The sequence below is a fragment of the Mauremys mutica genome, chromosome 16 (genome assembly GCF_020497125.1).
Source record: "Mauremys mutica isolate MM-2020 ecotype Southern chromosome 16, ASM2049712v1, whole genome shotgun sequence".
In the NCBI taxonomy this organism is placed as follows: Eukaryota; Metazoa; Chordata; order Testudines; family Geoemydidae; genus Mauremys; species Mauremys mutica.
The window spans coordinates 23,602,403-23,615,729 of record NC_059087.1 but is presented as its reverse complement, the minus strand read 5'-3'; the positions used below and the strand labels follow the sequence as shown (position 1 = coordinate 23,615,729).

Below are 13,327 nucleotides of genomic sequence, written 5' to 3'. Positions count from 1 at the left end.
TTCCTAAGGGTAGGGCACTTGGAGCTAGGGTTAGGGTTTCTATGGGTAGGGCTTCCCACCCTAGGGTTAGGTTTCCTACCGGTAGGGAACTTGGAGCTAGGGTTAGGGTTCCTAAGGGTATTCACTTAGAGCTAGGGTTAGGGTTCCTATAGGTAGGGCTTACCTCTGTAGGGTTAGGGTTCCTAAGGGTATTAACTTAGAGCTAGGGTTAGGGATCCTTTGACTAGGGTGCCCTGCCCTAGGGTTAGGGTTCCTATGGGTAGGGCACTTGGAGCTAGGGTTAGGTTTCCTTTAGTTGGGCTTCCCGCCCTAGGGTTAAGGTTCCTAAGGGTAGGGAACTTGGAGATAGGGTGAGGGTTCCTATGGGTAGGGCACTTGGAGCTAGGGTTAGGGTTCCTATGGGTAGGGCACTTGGAGCTAGGGTTAGGGTTTCTTAGGGTAGGGCACTAAAAGCTAGGGTTAGGGTTCCTATAGATAGGGCTTCCCACCCTAGGGTTAGGGTTACCAAGGGTAGGGCACTTAGAGCTAAGGTTACGGTTCCTATGGGTAGGGTTCTTGGAGCTAGGGTTACGATTCCTATACGTAGGGTTCTTTGAGCCCTGGATGGTTTCCAATGGGTAGGGCTTCCTGCCCTAGGGTTAGGGTTCCTACGGGTAGGGCACTTGGAGCTAGGGTTAGGATTCCTGCGGGTACAGCGCCCCGCCCTAGGGTTAGGATTTCTGTGGATAGGGCACTTGGAGCTAGGGTTACGGTTCCTAAGGGTAGGGCACTTTGAGCTAGGGTTAGGGTTCCTATAAGTAGGGCGCCCCGCCCTAGGTTTAGCGTTCCTATGAGCAGGGCACTTGGAGCTACGGTTAGGGTTTCTATTGGCAGGGCACTTGGAGATAGGGTTAGGGTTCCTATGGGCAGGGCTTCCCACCCTGAGTTTCGGGTTCCTACCGGTAGGATACTTGGAGCTAGGGTTAGGTTTCCTACAGGTAGGGCTTCTCCCACCTAGGGTTAGGGTTCCTAAGGGTAGGCAACTTGGAGCTATGGTTAGGGTTCCTATGGGTAGGGCACTTGGAGTTAGGGTTAGGTTTCCTTTGGGTAGGGCTTCCCGCCCTAGGGTTAGGGTTCCTAAGGGTAGGGAACTTGGAGATAGGATTAGGGTTCCTATTGGTAGGGCACTTGGAGCTAATGTTAGGGTTCCTATGGGTAGGGGACTTGAAACTAGGGTTAGGTTTCCTTTGGGTAGGGCTTCCCGCCCTAGGGTTAGGGTTCCTAAGGGTAGGGAACTTCGAACTAGGGTTAGGGTTCCTATGGGTAGGGCACTTGGAGCTAGGGTTAGGGTTTCTTAGGGTAGGGCACTTAGAACTAGGGTTAGGGTTCCTATAGATAGGGCTTCCCACGCTAGGGTTAGGGTTTCCAAGGGTAGGGCACTTAGAGCTAGGGTTACGGTTCCTATGGGTAGGGTTCTTGGAGCAAGGGTTAGGTTTCCTATGGGTAGGGCTTCCTGCTCTAGGGTTAGGGTTCCTACGGTTAGGACACTTGGAGCTAGGGTTAGGGTTCCTACGGGTACGGCGCCCCGCCCTAGGGTTAGGGTTCCTGTGGGTAGGGCACTTGGAGCTAGGGTTACGGTTCCTAAGGGTAGGGCACTTTGAGCTAGGGTTAGGATTCCTATAGGTAGGGCTTCCTACCCTAGGGTTAGGATTCCTAAGGATAGGGTACTTAAAGCTAGAGTTAGGGTTCCCATAGGTAGGGCGCCCCGTCCTAGGGGTAACGTTCCAATGAGTAGGGCACTTTGAGCTCAAGTTAGGTTTCCTATGGGTTGGGAACTTGGAGCTAGGGTTAGGGTTCCTATGGGTAGGGCTTTCCCCCCCTAGGGTTAGGGTTCCTAAGGGTAGGCAACTTGGTGCTAGGGTTAGGGTTCCTAATGGTAGGGCTTCCCATCCTAGGGTTAGGGTTCCAATAGGTAGGGTGCTCCACCCAGGATTAGGGTTCTTATGAGTTGGGCACTTGGAACTAGGGTTAGGGTTCCTATTCGTAGGTCAATTGGAGCTAGGGTTAGGGTTCCTATTGATACGGCTTCCCGCCGTAGGGATAGGTTTCCTAAGGTTAGGGCACTTGGAGCTAGGATTAGGGTTCCTATGGGTAGGGCTCTCCTCCCTAGGGTTAGGGTTCCTATGGGTAGGGCACTTGGAGCCAGGGTTAGGGTTCCTATGGGTAGGGCACTTGGAGCTAGGGTTAGGGTTCCTATGGGTACGACTTCCTGCCCTAAGGTTAGGGTACCTAAGCGTAGGGCACTTGGAGCTAGGGTTAGAGTTCCTATGGTTAGGGCACTTGGAATAGGGTTAGGGTTCCTATGGGTACGGCGCCCCGCCCTAGGGTTAGGATTCCTATGGGTAGGGCACTTGGAGCCAGGGTTAGGGTTCCTATGGGTAGGGCACTTGGAGCTAGGGTTAGGGTTCCTATGGATACGACTTCCTGCCCTAAGGTTAGGGTACCTAAGCGTAGGGCACTTGGAGCTAGGGTTAGAGTTCCTATGGTTAGGGCACTTGGAATAGGGTTAGGGTTCCTATGGGTACGGCGCCCCGCCCTAGGGTTAGGATTCCTATGGGTAGGACAGTTGGAACTAGGGTTAGGGTTCCTAAGTATAGGGCACTTGGAGCTAGGGTAAGGTTTCCTATGGGTAGGGCTTCCCTCCCTAGGGTTAGGCTTCCTATGGGTAGGGCACTTGGAGCTGGGGTTAGGGTTCCTATGGGTAGGGCGTCCTGCCCTAGGGTTAGGGTTCCTATGCTTAGGGCACGAGGAGCTAGGGTTAGGGAACCTATGTGTAGGGCACTTGGAGCTAGGGTTAGGATTCCTATTGGTACGGCATATGGAGCTAGGGTTCGGGTTCCTATGGGTAGAGCTTCCTTCCCTAGAGTAAGGGTTCCTATGGGTAGGGCACTTGGAGCAAGGGTTAGGGATCCTATGGGTAGGGTATATGGAGCTAAGGTTAGGGTTCCTATCGGTAGGGAACTTGGAGCTAGGGTTAGGGTTCCCATTGGAAGGGCTTCCCGCCCTAGGGTTAGCGTTCCTATGGGTAGGGAACTTCGAACTACGGTTAGGGTTCCTATGGGTAGGGCACTTGGAGTTAGGGTTTCTTAGGGTAGGGCACTTAGAACTAGGGTTAGGGTTCCTATGGGCAGGGCTTCCCACCCTGAGTTTCGGGTTCCTACCGGTAGGATACTTGGAGCTAGGGTTAGGTTTCCTACAGGTAGGGCTTCTCCCACCTAGGGTTAGGGTTCCTAAGGGTAGGCAACTTGGAGCTATGGTTAGGGTTCCTATGGGTAGGGCACTTGGAGTTAGGGTTAGGTTTCCTTTGGGTAGGGCTTCCCGCCCTAGGGTTAGGGTTCCTAAGGGTAGGGAACTTGGAGATAGGATTAGGGTTCCTATTGGTAGGGCACTTGGAGCTAATGTTAGGGTTCCTATGGGTAGGGGACTTGAAACTAGGGTTAGGTTTCCTTTGGGTAGGGCTTCCCGCCCTAGGGTTAGGGTTCCTAAGGGTAGGGAACTTCGAACTAGGGTTAGGGTTCCTATGGGTAGGGCACTTGGAGCTAGGGTTAGGGTTTCTTAGGGTAGGGCACTTAGAGCTAGGGTTACGGTTCCTATGGGTAGGGTTCTTGGAGCAAGGGTTAGGTTTCCTATGGGTAGGGCTTCCTGCTCTAGGGTTAGGGTTCCTACGGTTAGGACACTTGGAGCTAGGGTTAGGGTTCCTACGGGTACGGCGCCCCGCCCTAGGGTTAGGGTTCCTGTGGGTAGGGCACTTGGAGCTAGGGTTACGGTTCCTAAGGGTAGGGCACTTTGAGCTAGGGTTAGGATTCCTATAGGTAGGGCTTCCTACCCTAGGGTTAGGATTCCTAAGGATAGGGTACTTAAAGCTAGAGTTAGGGTTCCCATAGGTAGGGCGCCCCGTCCTAGGGGTAACGTTCCAATGAGTAGGGCACTTTGAGCTCAAGTTAGGTTTCCTATGGGTTGGGAACTTGGAGCTAGGGTTAGGGTTCCTATGGGTAGGGCTTTCCCCCCCTAGGGTTAGGGTTCCTAAGGGTAGGCAACTTGGTGCTAGGGTTAGGGTTCCTAATGGTAGGGCTTCCCATCCTAGGGTTAGGGTTCCAATAGGTAGGGTGCTCCACCCAGGATTAGGGTTCTTATGAGTTGGGCACTTGGAACTAGGGTTAGGGTTCCTATTCGTAGGTCAATTGGAGCTAGGGTTAGGGTTCCTATTGATACGGCTTCCCGCCGTAGGGATAGGTTTCCTAAGGTTAGGGCACTTGGAGCTAGGATTAGGGTTCCTATGGGTAGGGCTCTCCTCCCTAGGGTTAGGGTTCCTATGGGTAGGGCACTTGGAGCCAGGGTTAGGGTTCCTATGGGTAGGGCACTTGGAGCTAGGGTTAGGGTTCCTATGGGTACGACTTCCTGCCCTAAGGTTAGGGTACCTAAGCGTAGGGCACTTGGAGCTAGGGTTAGAGTTCCTATGGTTAGGGCACTTGGAATAGGGTTAGGGTTCCTATGGGTACGGCGCCCCGCCCTAGGGTTAGGATTCCTATGGGTAGGGCACTTGGAGCCAGGGTTAGGGTTCCTATGGGTAGGGCACTTGGAGCTAGGGTTAGGGTTCCTATGGATACGACTTCCTGCCCTAAGGTTAGGGTACCTAAGCGTAGGGCACTTGGAGCTAGGGTTAGAGTTCCTATGGTTAGGGCACTTGGAATAGGGTTAGGGTTCCTATGGGTACGGCGCCCCGCCCTAGGGTTAGGATTCCTATGGGTAGGACAGTTGGAACTAGGGTTAGGGTTCCTAAGTATAGGGCACTTGGAGCTAGGGTAAGGTTTCCTATGGGTAGGGCTTCCCTCCCTAGGGTTAGGCTTCCTATGGGTAGGGCACTTGGAGCTGGGGTTAGGGTTCCTATGGGTAGGGCGTCCTGCCCTAGGGTTAGGGTTCCTATGCTTAGGGCACGAGGAGCTAGGGTTAGGGAACCTATGTGTAGGGCACTTGGAGCTAGGGTTAGGATTCCTATTGGTACGGCATATGGAGCTAGGGTTCGGGTTCCTATGGGTAGAGCTTCCTTCCCTAGAGTAAGGGTTCCTATGGGTAGGGCACTTGGAGCAAGGGTTAGGGATCCTATGGGTAGGGTATATGGAGCTAAGGTTAGGGTTCCTATCGGTAGGGAACTTGGAGCTAGGGTTAGGGTTCCCATTGGAAGGGCTTCCCGCCCTAGGGTTAGCGTTCCTATGGGTAGGGAACTTCGAACTACGGTTAGGGTTCCTATGGGTAGGGCACTTGGAGTTAGGGTTTCTTAGGGTAGGGCACTTAGAACTAGGGTTAGGGTTCCTATAGATAGGGCTTCCCGCCCTAGGGTTTGGGTTCCTATGGGTAGGGCACTTGGACCTAGGGTTAGGGTTCCTATGGGTAGGGCACTTGGAGCTAGGGTTAGGGTTCCTATGGGAAGGACACTTGGAGCTCGGGTTAGGGTTTCTATGAGTAGGGCTTCCCAACTTAGGGTTAGGGTTCCTATGGGTAGGGCACTTGGAGCTAGGGTTAGGGTACCTATGGGTAGGGCAGTTGGATCTAGGGTTAGAGTTCCTATGGGTAGGGCTTCCCGCCCCAGGGTTAGGTTTCCTATGGGGAGGGCACTTGGATCTAGGGATAGGGTTCCTATGGGTAGGGCACTTGGAGCTAGGTTTAGGGTTCCTAAGGTTAGTGCACTTGGAGCTAGGGATAGGGTTCCTATGGATAGGGCACCTGGGGCTAGGGTTAGTGTTTCTATGTGTAGGGCACTTGTAGCTAGGGTTAGGGTTCCCATGGGTACAGCTTCCTGCCCTAGAGTAGGGTTCCTATGGGTAGGGCTTCCCGCCCTAGGGTTAGGGTTCCTGTGGATAGGGCACCTGGAGCTAGGGTTAGGGTTTCTATGGGTAGGGCACTTGGAGCTAGGGTTAGGGTTACTATGGGTAAGGCTTCCCGCCCTAGGGTTACGGTTCCTATGCGTAGGGCACTTGGAGCTTGGGTTAGGGTTCCTACGGGTAGGGAACTTGGAGCTAGGGTTAGGGTTTCTTAGGGTAGGGCACTTAGAGCTACGGTTAGGGTTCCTATGGGTAGGGTGCCCTGCCCTATTGTTAGGGTTCCTATGAGTAGGTCACTTGAAAAGAGGGTTAGGGTTCCTATGGGTAGGGATTCCCGCCCTAGGGTTAGGGTTCCTATTGCTAGGGCACTTGGAACTCGGTTTAGGGTTCCTACATGTAGGGCACCGCTCCCTAGGGTTAGGGTTCCTATGGGTAGGGCACTTGGAGCTAAGGTTAGGGTTCCTATGGGTAGGGCAGTTGGAGCTAGGTTTAGGATTCCTAAGGGTAGGGTACTTGGAGCTAGGGGTAGTGTTCCTATAGGTAGGGCTTCCCACCCTAGGGTTAGGGTTCCTATCGGTAGGGTGCTCCGCCCTATGGTTCGGATTCCCATAAGTAGGTCACTTGGAGCTAGGGTTAGGGTTCCTATGGGTAGGGTTCTTGAAGCTAGGGTAAGGGTTTCTTAGGGTAGGACTCTTAGACCTAGGGTTAGGGTTCCTATAGATAGGGCTTCCCACCGTAGGGTTAGGGTTACCATGGGTAGGTCACTTAGAGCTAGGGTTAGGGTTCCTATGGGTAGGGTGCCCCGCCCTATTGTTAGGGTTCCTATGAGTAGGTCACTTGAAGTGAGGGTTAGGGTTCCTATGGGTAGGGCTTCCCCCCCTAGGGTTAGGGTTCCTAAGGGTAGGGCACGCAGAGCTAGGGATAGGGTTCCTATAGGTAGGGCTTCCCACCCTAGGGTTAGGGTTCCTATGGGTAGGGTGCTCTGCCGTAAGATTAGGGTTCTTATGAGTTGGGCACTTGGAGCTACGGTTAGGGTTCCTATAGGAAGTGCTTCCCTCCCTGGGGTTAGGGTTCCTAAGGTTAGGGAACTTGGAACTAGGGTTAGGGTTCATATTCGTAGGTCACTTGGAGCTAGGGTTAGGGTTCCTATGGATAGGGCTTCTTGCCCTAGGGTTAGGGTTTCTATGGTTAGGGCACTTGGAGCTAGGGTTAGGGTTCCTACGGGTAGGACGCTCCTCCCTAGGGTTACGGTTGCTATGGGTAGGGCACTTGGAGCTAGGCTTAGGGTTCCTATAGGTAGGGCTTCCCACCCTAGGGTTAGGGTTCCTATGGGTAGGGTGCTCTGCCGTACGATTAGGGTTCCTACGGGTTGGGCATTTGGAGCTAGGGTTAGGGTTCCTAAGGGTAGGGCACTTAGAGCTAGGTTTAGGGTTCCTAAGGGTAGGGTACTTGAAGCTAGAGATAGGGTTCCTATGGGTAGGGCACTTTGAGCTAGGATTAGGGTTCCTATGGGTAGGGCTTCCCACTCCAGGGTTAGGGTTCCTCAGGGCAGGGCTGGCTTTAGCAAGTGCGGGGCCCAATTCAAACTGTTTTCACTGGGCCCTGGCAGGGATAACTTAAAAAAAAGAGCACTTGTAAAAAAACACTTGGGGCTTGTATTCACCCAGTGGTGCTCTGAGTCTTTGGCGGCACTTCGGCGGTGGGTCCTTCACTCGCTCCAGGTCTTTATCGGCACTGAAGGACCCGCTGCCGAAGTGTCGCCGAAGACCCAGAGTAAGCAAAGGACCCGCCGCTGAAGTGCCGGTGAAGACCCGGAGAGAGTGAAGGACCCGCCGCTGAATTGCCGCTGAAGACCCAAAGCGCTGCCAGGTGAGTAAAAATTAAAAAGCGCCTCTAGCCAGGGAAGGGATTCTCACTGGGCGCGATGTCCTCTTAGGCGCGGGGCCCGATTCAGGGGAATTTGTGGAATAGGCCTAAGGCCGGCCCTGGCCACCACTCTGTGGATTTTGATCATTCAGGGCTGCATTAAAGCTGTAATCATAGCAATTATTAATTAGGTATCATTGTTTACTCTAAACACCTGTTTAGCACACAGCATTATAGTATCCAGGAGTCATTCAAACCTGAGTGATGCTTAGGGGTCGCTTGGCCCCGAACTCAGCTGAAGACAATGGGAGTCTTTCCATTGGCTTTGAATCTGGCCCAGGGCATTTCTTGTCAGCAAGAACTCTGAGTTAAAAATACAGCCTCACATGTTCAGCTCCACTGTAATTTATTATTGGTTACCAACAACAACAAAAATCACACAGTAAAAAGGTAAAGTCCTTAGCAATCAATCTGCAAACAGTTGCTCATGTTCTAATTGATTTGAGCCACCCCATTGCATTCACTGACGGGACCCTGGTGAGGAACAGTTTGTGGGATTGGACCCTTAATTTTTATTCAAGAGTTCATGCAGATTTTAATCTTCATATAAGGTAGGTCCCTCAGTGGCCACGTACCTGTAGCCAGGCTAATGGTGTTTCATTTCTAAAAATGTGGGGTCTACAACAAAAGATTGGCTGTCTTTCTAAAAGCTCTGCTCTCTGACTTATTTTGGAGAAGTTCTCTGACCTGCATTATACTGGATGTCAGACTATTGATCACAATGGTCCCTTCTGGCCTTGGGATCCATGGACCTACATGTGTGACATCATGTCTTGTGGTGTTAGCAGATGAGACACTAGGGCCCATAAAGATAGATTGTATCATGAGATGAAATTACATCATACAGTGAAATATACTGTGAAACCTACCGCTTATCCAGGCCTCTCATTTACAGGTGCATTGTATAACAATATAACCACTGTTCTCCATCTGGAAGCTGTTTCTCCCAGCTGTAGGATGTATTGCTGCCACATGCACACTATTTTTTCATAAGAATAACTTGCCTTAATCTTGACATTTAATAACTAGAAAAGGGCTGAAAGTGACAAATGATGAGTTATAGAATTACATCTCCAGCTGTGTTACCTTGGGATACACCAGGTCACTAGTCTCCACCGGTAGATGTGTATCCACTACCAACAACTCGATTTGTTCATCACTTTAAAATCAAAGCATTTGTTTGCTTCTTCCCCCACTCCCTCAAAATCACACTTTATTCGATAACACCCTCTGGGATGCAGAGTTTGGAAAAACATACGCTTATATTTCTGCCTCTGTGCATGTGCCCTGCTGCCTCACTTCGGGGTGTCCCATTCCACCCCCAGCTCTCACTTGTGCATTCTCTCTCTGATCCAGTAACTATGTAAGTATTTATCCGCAGTGGAATAGTCATTGGGCCAGAGAGAGAGAGAGAGAGAGAGAGAGAGAATGACTCTGTAGCCCAGTGCTTAGAGCACCCACCTGGGCCATGGGAGACCCAGGGTCCAAGCCCGCTGCTCCAATCACTTTTTCACGAGTAAGCCACAATGGAACCACTTCAAGTGGTCAGACTGAGGAGCCCCCTGGCAGAATGTCCCGTAGCTCAGTGGGTAGAGCACCCACCTGAGAGGTAGGTTACCACCTGTTCAGATCTTTTGTCCCTCCCTAACAGAGGGGGGCATTGAACTGGATTTCCCCCCAACCTAGGTGAGTCCTCTAACGACTGGCCTAGAAAGTTAAGGTGGGCTTTCCTCCACTGGCTGGTTTTGTGTGGAGTAAGGCAGGTGCATAACTCATTCCTGCAAGGTTTCAGTGGTAGGCATGTTAGTCTGTATCAGCAAAAACAAATGAGGCATCCTTGTGGCACCTTAGAGACTAACAAATTTATCTGGGCATAAGCTTTTGTGGGCTAGATCTGATGAAGTGGGTTCTAGCCCACGAAAGCTTATGCCCAAATACATTTGTTAGTCTCTAAGGTGCCCCAAGGACTCCTCATTTTGGGGTTGTTGTTTTTTTCATTCCTGCAAGAACCAGCTTAGGCACGGAAGCTGCCTGACTCCAGGAGACAAGTTCCCACCTGGGGATCGCTAAGCAAAGGTAGTTGCTTCCCTGCAGCCTGGATTTAGGCACCTATTTCCAGGAGAGGGGCAGGGGTGCTTAACACACACCCCTCTCATGGGCATCTGCCATTAGCTAACTGAGGCAGCTCCCCACCTAGCATGCTGGCTTTTCTGGATCACATTCCAAGGTCCCTATTTTTCCCCATTCACTGCACTGGGAGCCTAGGCTCCTAACTCGGGCTTTGTGGTTCACAGGGTTTCCCTGTGATTTTGGAGGTGCCTAAAAGTTAAGTCCCTTGGTGGGTCTGGGTAAAGCCTTCCTTAGGAATGCGAGGGGGAAAACCACCTGCCTGGGTTCTGGGACTATCAAGAAGGAGACTGAGGCCAAAAGCCTGGGGGAATCCAGGATACAAGGCAAGAATCAGAACCAGCTGGAGCCAATTAACCTCCCAGCCAGGGCATAGACTCGGAAAAGAAGGGAGCTGGCTGTGGGGCGTGGCTAGAGAATTGAGTACAGATGCTGAGGGAAAGTAACTGTTTGGAGAAGGGTGCCACCTGTGCGTTATCCTGTGGAGAAGGCACTTGGGTTTTCTTTGCCTTGACTCTGAAGAAAAGGAGGTCTGAGAGTGGATTTGGAGCAAACCCTGAGGAGACCTTTCATTTGATGCTTCTTGGTGTGCCTGGGGTCCCTTTGGCTGAAGGGTTTCTCAAGGTAAGATCATTGTTTCCAATCAATCTTCCTTTGCTGACATTGCGTGTTGATCATCCACTTTGCTCTGGAGGACAAAGGCATCCCCATCGAGCTAATGTTTATAGTTGTTATGTTTGTAGTTCCTTTTGGGAAGCATTGGCTTCTCCCAGCAATTCTTCCTGCTCTTGATCTAATGGGACACACATCAGCTTGGCTGGGTTTTCATAGCCATAATCAATGATGCAGGTTCAGGCCTTACATAGGTAACTCATGCTCCTATAGCTGACTAACAGCGGGTCTGATCCTGCATGCTTTGGGTGATGCTAATGTCAGGGGGAATTGAAAGTAGATCATGGATCCTCACAGGATCATGCCATTTGGTGTAGCTATCTTTGCAGCAGCAAAACAAACTTTATAGTATCATGAAATACTGGAACAGCTGTTGCTATCTTGTTGTTAAAAAATTCTGCAACAGAACTAATGAGTTTAGGTTATTTTTTTTAGAGAGAGATTTAGGATCAAATTCTGCCTTTGGCTATTCGTGAGTAGCTCCCTTGTAACAAATGCTACCAGCCAGAGCCTGACCTTTTAAAATCCAGAAAACTTTCTTTACGGGACCACGGTTCCAAGGCAGGTGAGCTACTGAGCCTAAACTAGCAGGCAGTGGCTCTTTACATATTTATTTAATTAAAAATAGATATTTTTTTTTAAATCACAGTCTCATTTTGTATTTGGTTTTACTATCTGATGAATTCCTTGATAACTTCTTATAAAGCATGTTGTAAAATGCATTAGCAATAACTTCTTAACAGCTGAGGCTAGCACGAGCAATTAGAAATAATGACCTATTATATAGGTATTTTTGTATGTGGGCCTCTAGTGTGTGATTTTAAGTTATTCTATTGCATGCTATGGAATGTTATGTATTTAATAATTATTTATAAATTTAGCTTTGTTTTTAAAGGTTCTCTAATTACTGAACTGATGGAAGCTCTTTAAAATTCCCCTTGGTGTGGCAACAAATGGTAATGATGGGGGGGGAAAAAGAGCTGTTTTGAACAATGTAGCATTCCCGCATTCATTTTAACATTTGACATGATTGTCCACTACCTCTAAACAGGAAGTGAGTCCTCTAGGAGGCTGGGAGAGAGGGGTTCATGTTGAGTCATTTCACCATTCTAATCTCTAGTAACAAAGAATATGAATCGTTTGTTTGTCCTCAACCATAGTGTAAGATAACGGTTTTCAAACAGTTAGAACCATAACACAGAGAGATAATGGTTGCTATGCCAATTACATTACATTTTATGGTTTTATAGCAATTACACTGCATTTTATGGTGTCATAACATATTACGTTTTATGGCTTAATATCTGCTTTAATATGGAGACACCGAAGCACAGAATTTTAATGAGGGGAGCTTTTCATATTTGGAGAGGAATGGGCTTTCTACATGATGGATCTGCCGAAGATAGCAGTCCTGTGGAACGCAATCAAGAGAGCTATTTCCAGTGGCTACGCTTTCTTAAAGCCACAATACCCAGTTCAATTGAATTAATGTTCTCTCCTCTCACCCCATAACAAAACCCAACTGGAATATAGCAGAGGAAGGAAAGAACTGTAATTTATAGACAGTTACTTTGCCTATGGCATGCAAAATGAAGATGCTCTTCTCTTTCAACCACTCTAAATTATACTCCAACAGGTGAGTAACAATAAATACTAGCCTGCCAAGCAACTGTCTGCACTGGCGTTGCATAGTATTTATCAATATTCATATTAGTTGAAGCAAAATAATTTGTACTGCCAAAGGATGCTAAGAAATGATCCTAATTAGATCTTTCAGATCCTGTTGTGTAATAAAATGTTCCCAAGAGTGCAAATGTCATATCCTCTGTCCCTATTGATGCCTGGCTGCATAATTTCAGCCTAGCTATAGATCAAAGACCAGATGTTTGAAAGATTAGACAAAAAAAAGTCCTGCTAAAACACCCAATCAAAGCTAGAGACTGACATAATTATGTAATCAGATTCCAGATGATTTGCATTGTGCTGTTTGATAAATGTATGCTTTATTGCTGAGGCATCACCAGTTGTACTGAATGAAGATCCTTTGTAGAAAGAGAACTGCAGAGACCTAAAAAAACACAGCGGGAAACAATTCTTGCCACCTGTAAGATGTGAGCCTACAAACTTGGTTCCATATGGATCTAAAGCTCTTTTGGACAATTGTAGGGGAAACTTGGCTTCCTGACGTTTCCCCTTCCTCCCACCTTTATGTTTTTGGGAAATGGCAGTGGTTTTTTCCTTATGCAGTATTGGTTCCAGGATATTAGAGAGTCCAGGTGGGTGAGGTAATATCTTTTTATTGTTTTTCCATTCATTTCAGGGGCCAGTTCTAAAGATCACAGGTTGTAGCATATTGTCCTGTGGGAGGGGAATCTTGAGTATCTCTCTGTGAGGCACAGGAGAGTCTAAATATGGGTCTGCTTTGCTAAGCAACCTCCATGTGCTATTTCTGTATAGGCTTGTCTGAACCCCAAAGCTGCTTAAGAACGTGGCTGGGGAATGCTTAATTTGTAATGAAAGAGGTGCTGGGGCTCAAGCAACTTCTTTTACTTTCATAACTGACACGGCAAGCCCAGAGGTGCCGAGGCTCAGCCCCGGCACAAATTAAGCCCTGGAGACGACATGCAGAAGGCTGCACTGGGCCACGGAGCTGCAGTTTAAAATGGATGCTGCAGGCAATGTGAGTTGTACGTCACCTCAGATAGCCAGTATTGCTGTATGGCTAAGTACAAAGGAGGAAACTT

General features: G+C 49.3%; 1 protein-coding gene across 1 annotated transcript in view; it reads left to right on the top strand.

Moving 5' to 3' along the window:
- Nucleotides 1-10,335: 10,335 nt before the first annotated feature.
- Nucleotides 10,336-13,327, top strand: part of CCDC60 (coiled-coil domain containing 60) — a 143,731-nt gene continuing 140,739 nt past the window's right edge. The window contains exon 1 of the mRNA XM_044989442.1: nt 10,336-10,535. Coding sequence (XP_044845377.1) covers nt 10,341-10,535 — 195 coding nt within the window. The 5' untranslated portion in view covers nt 10,336-10,340. The remainder of the gene's footprint in view (nt 10,536-13,327) is intronic.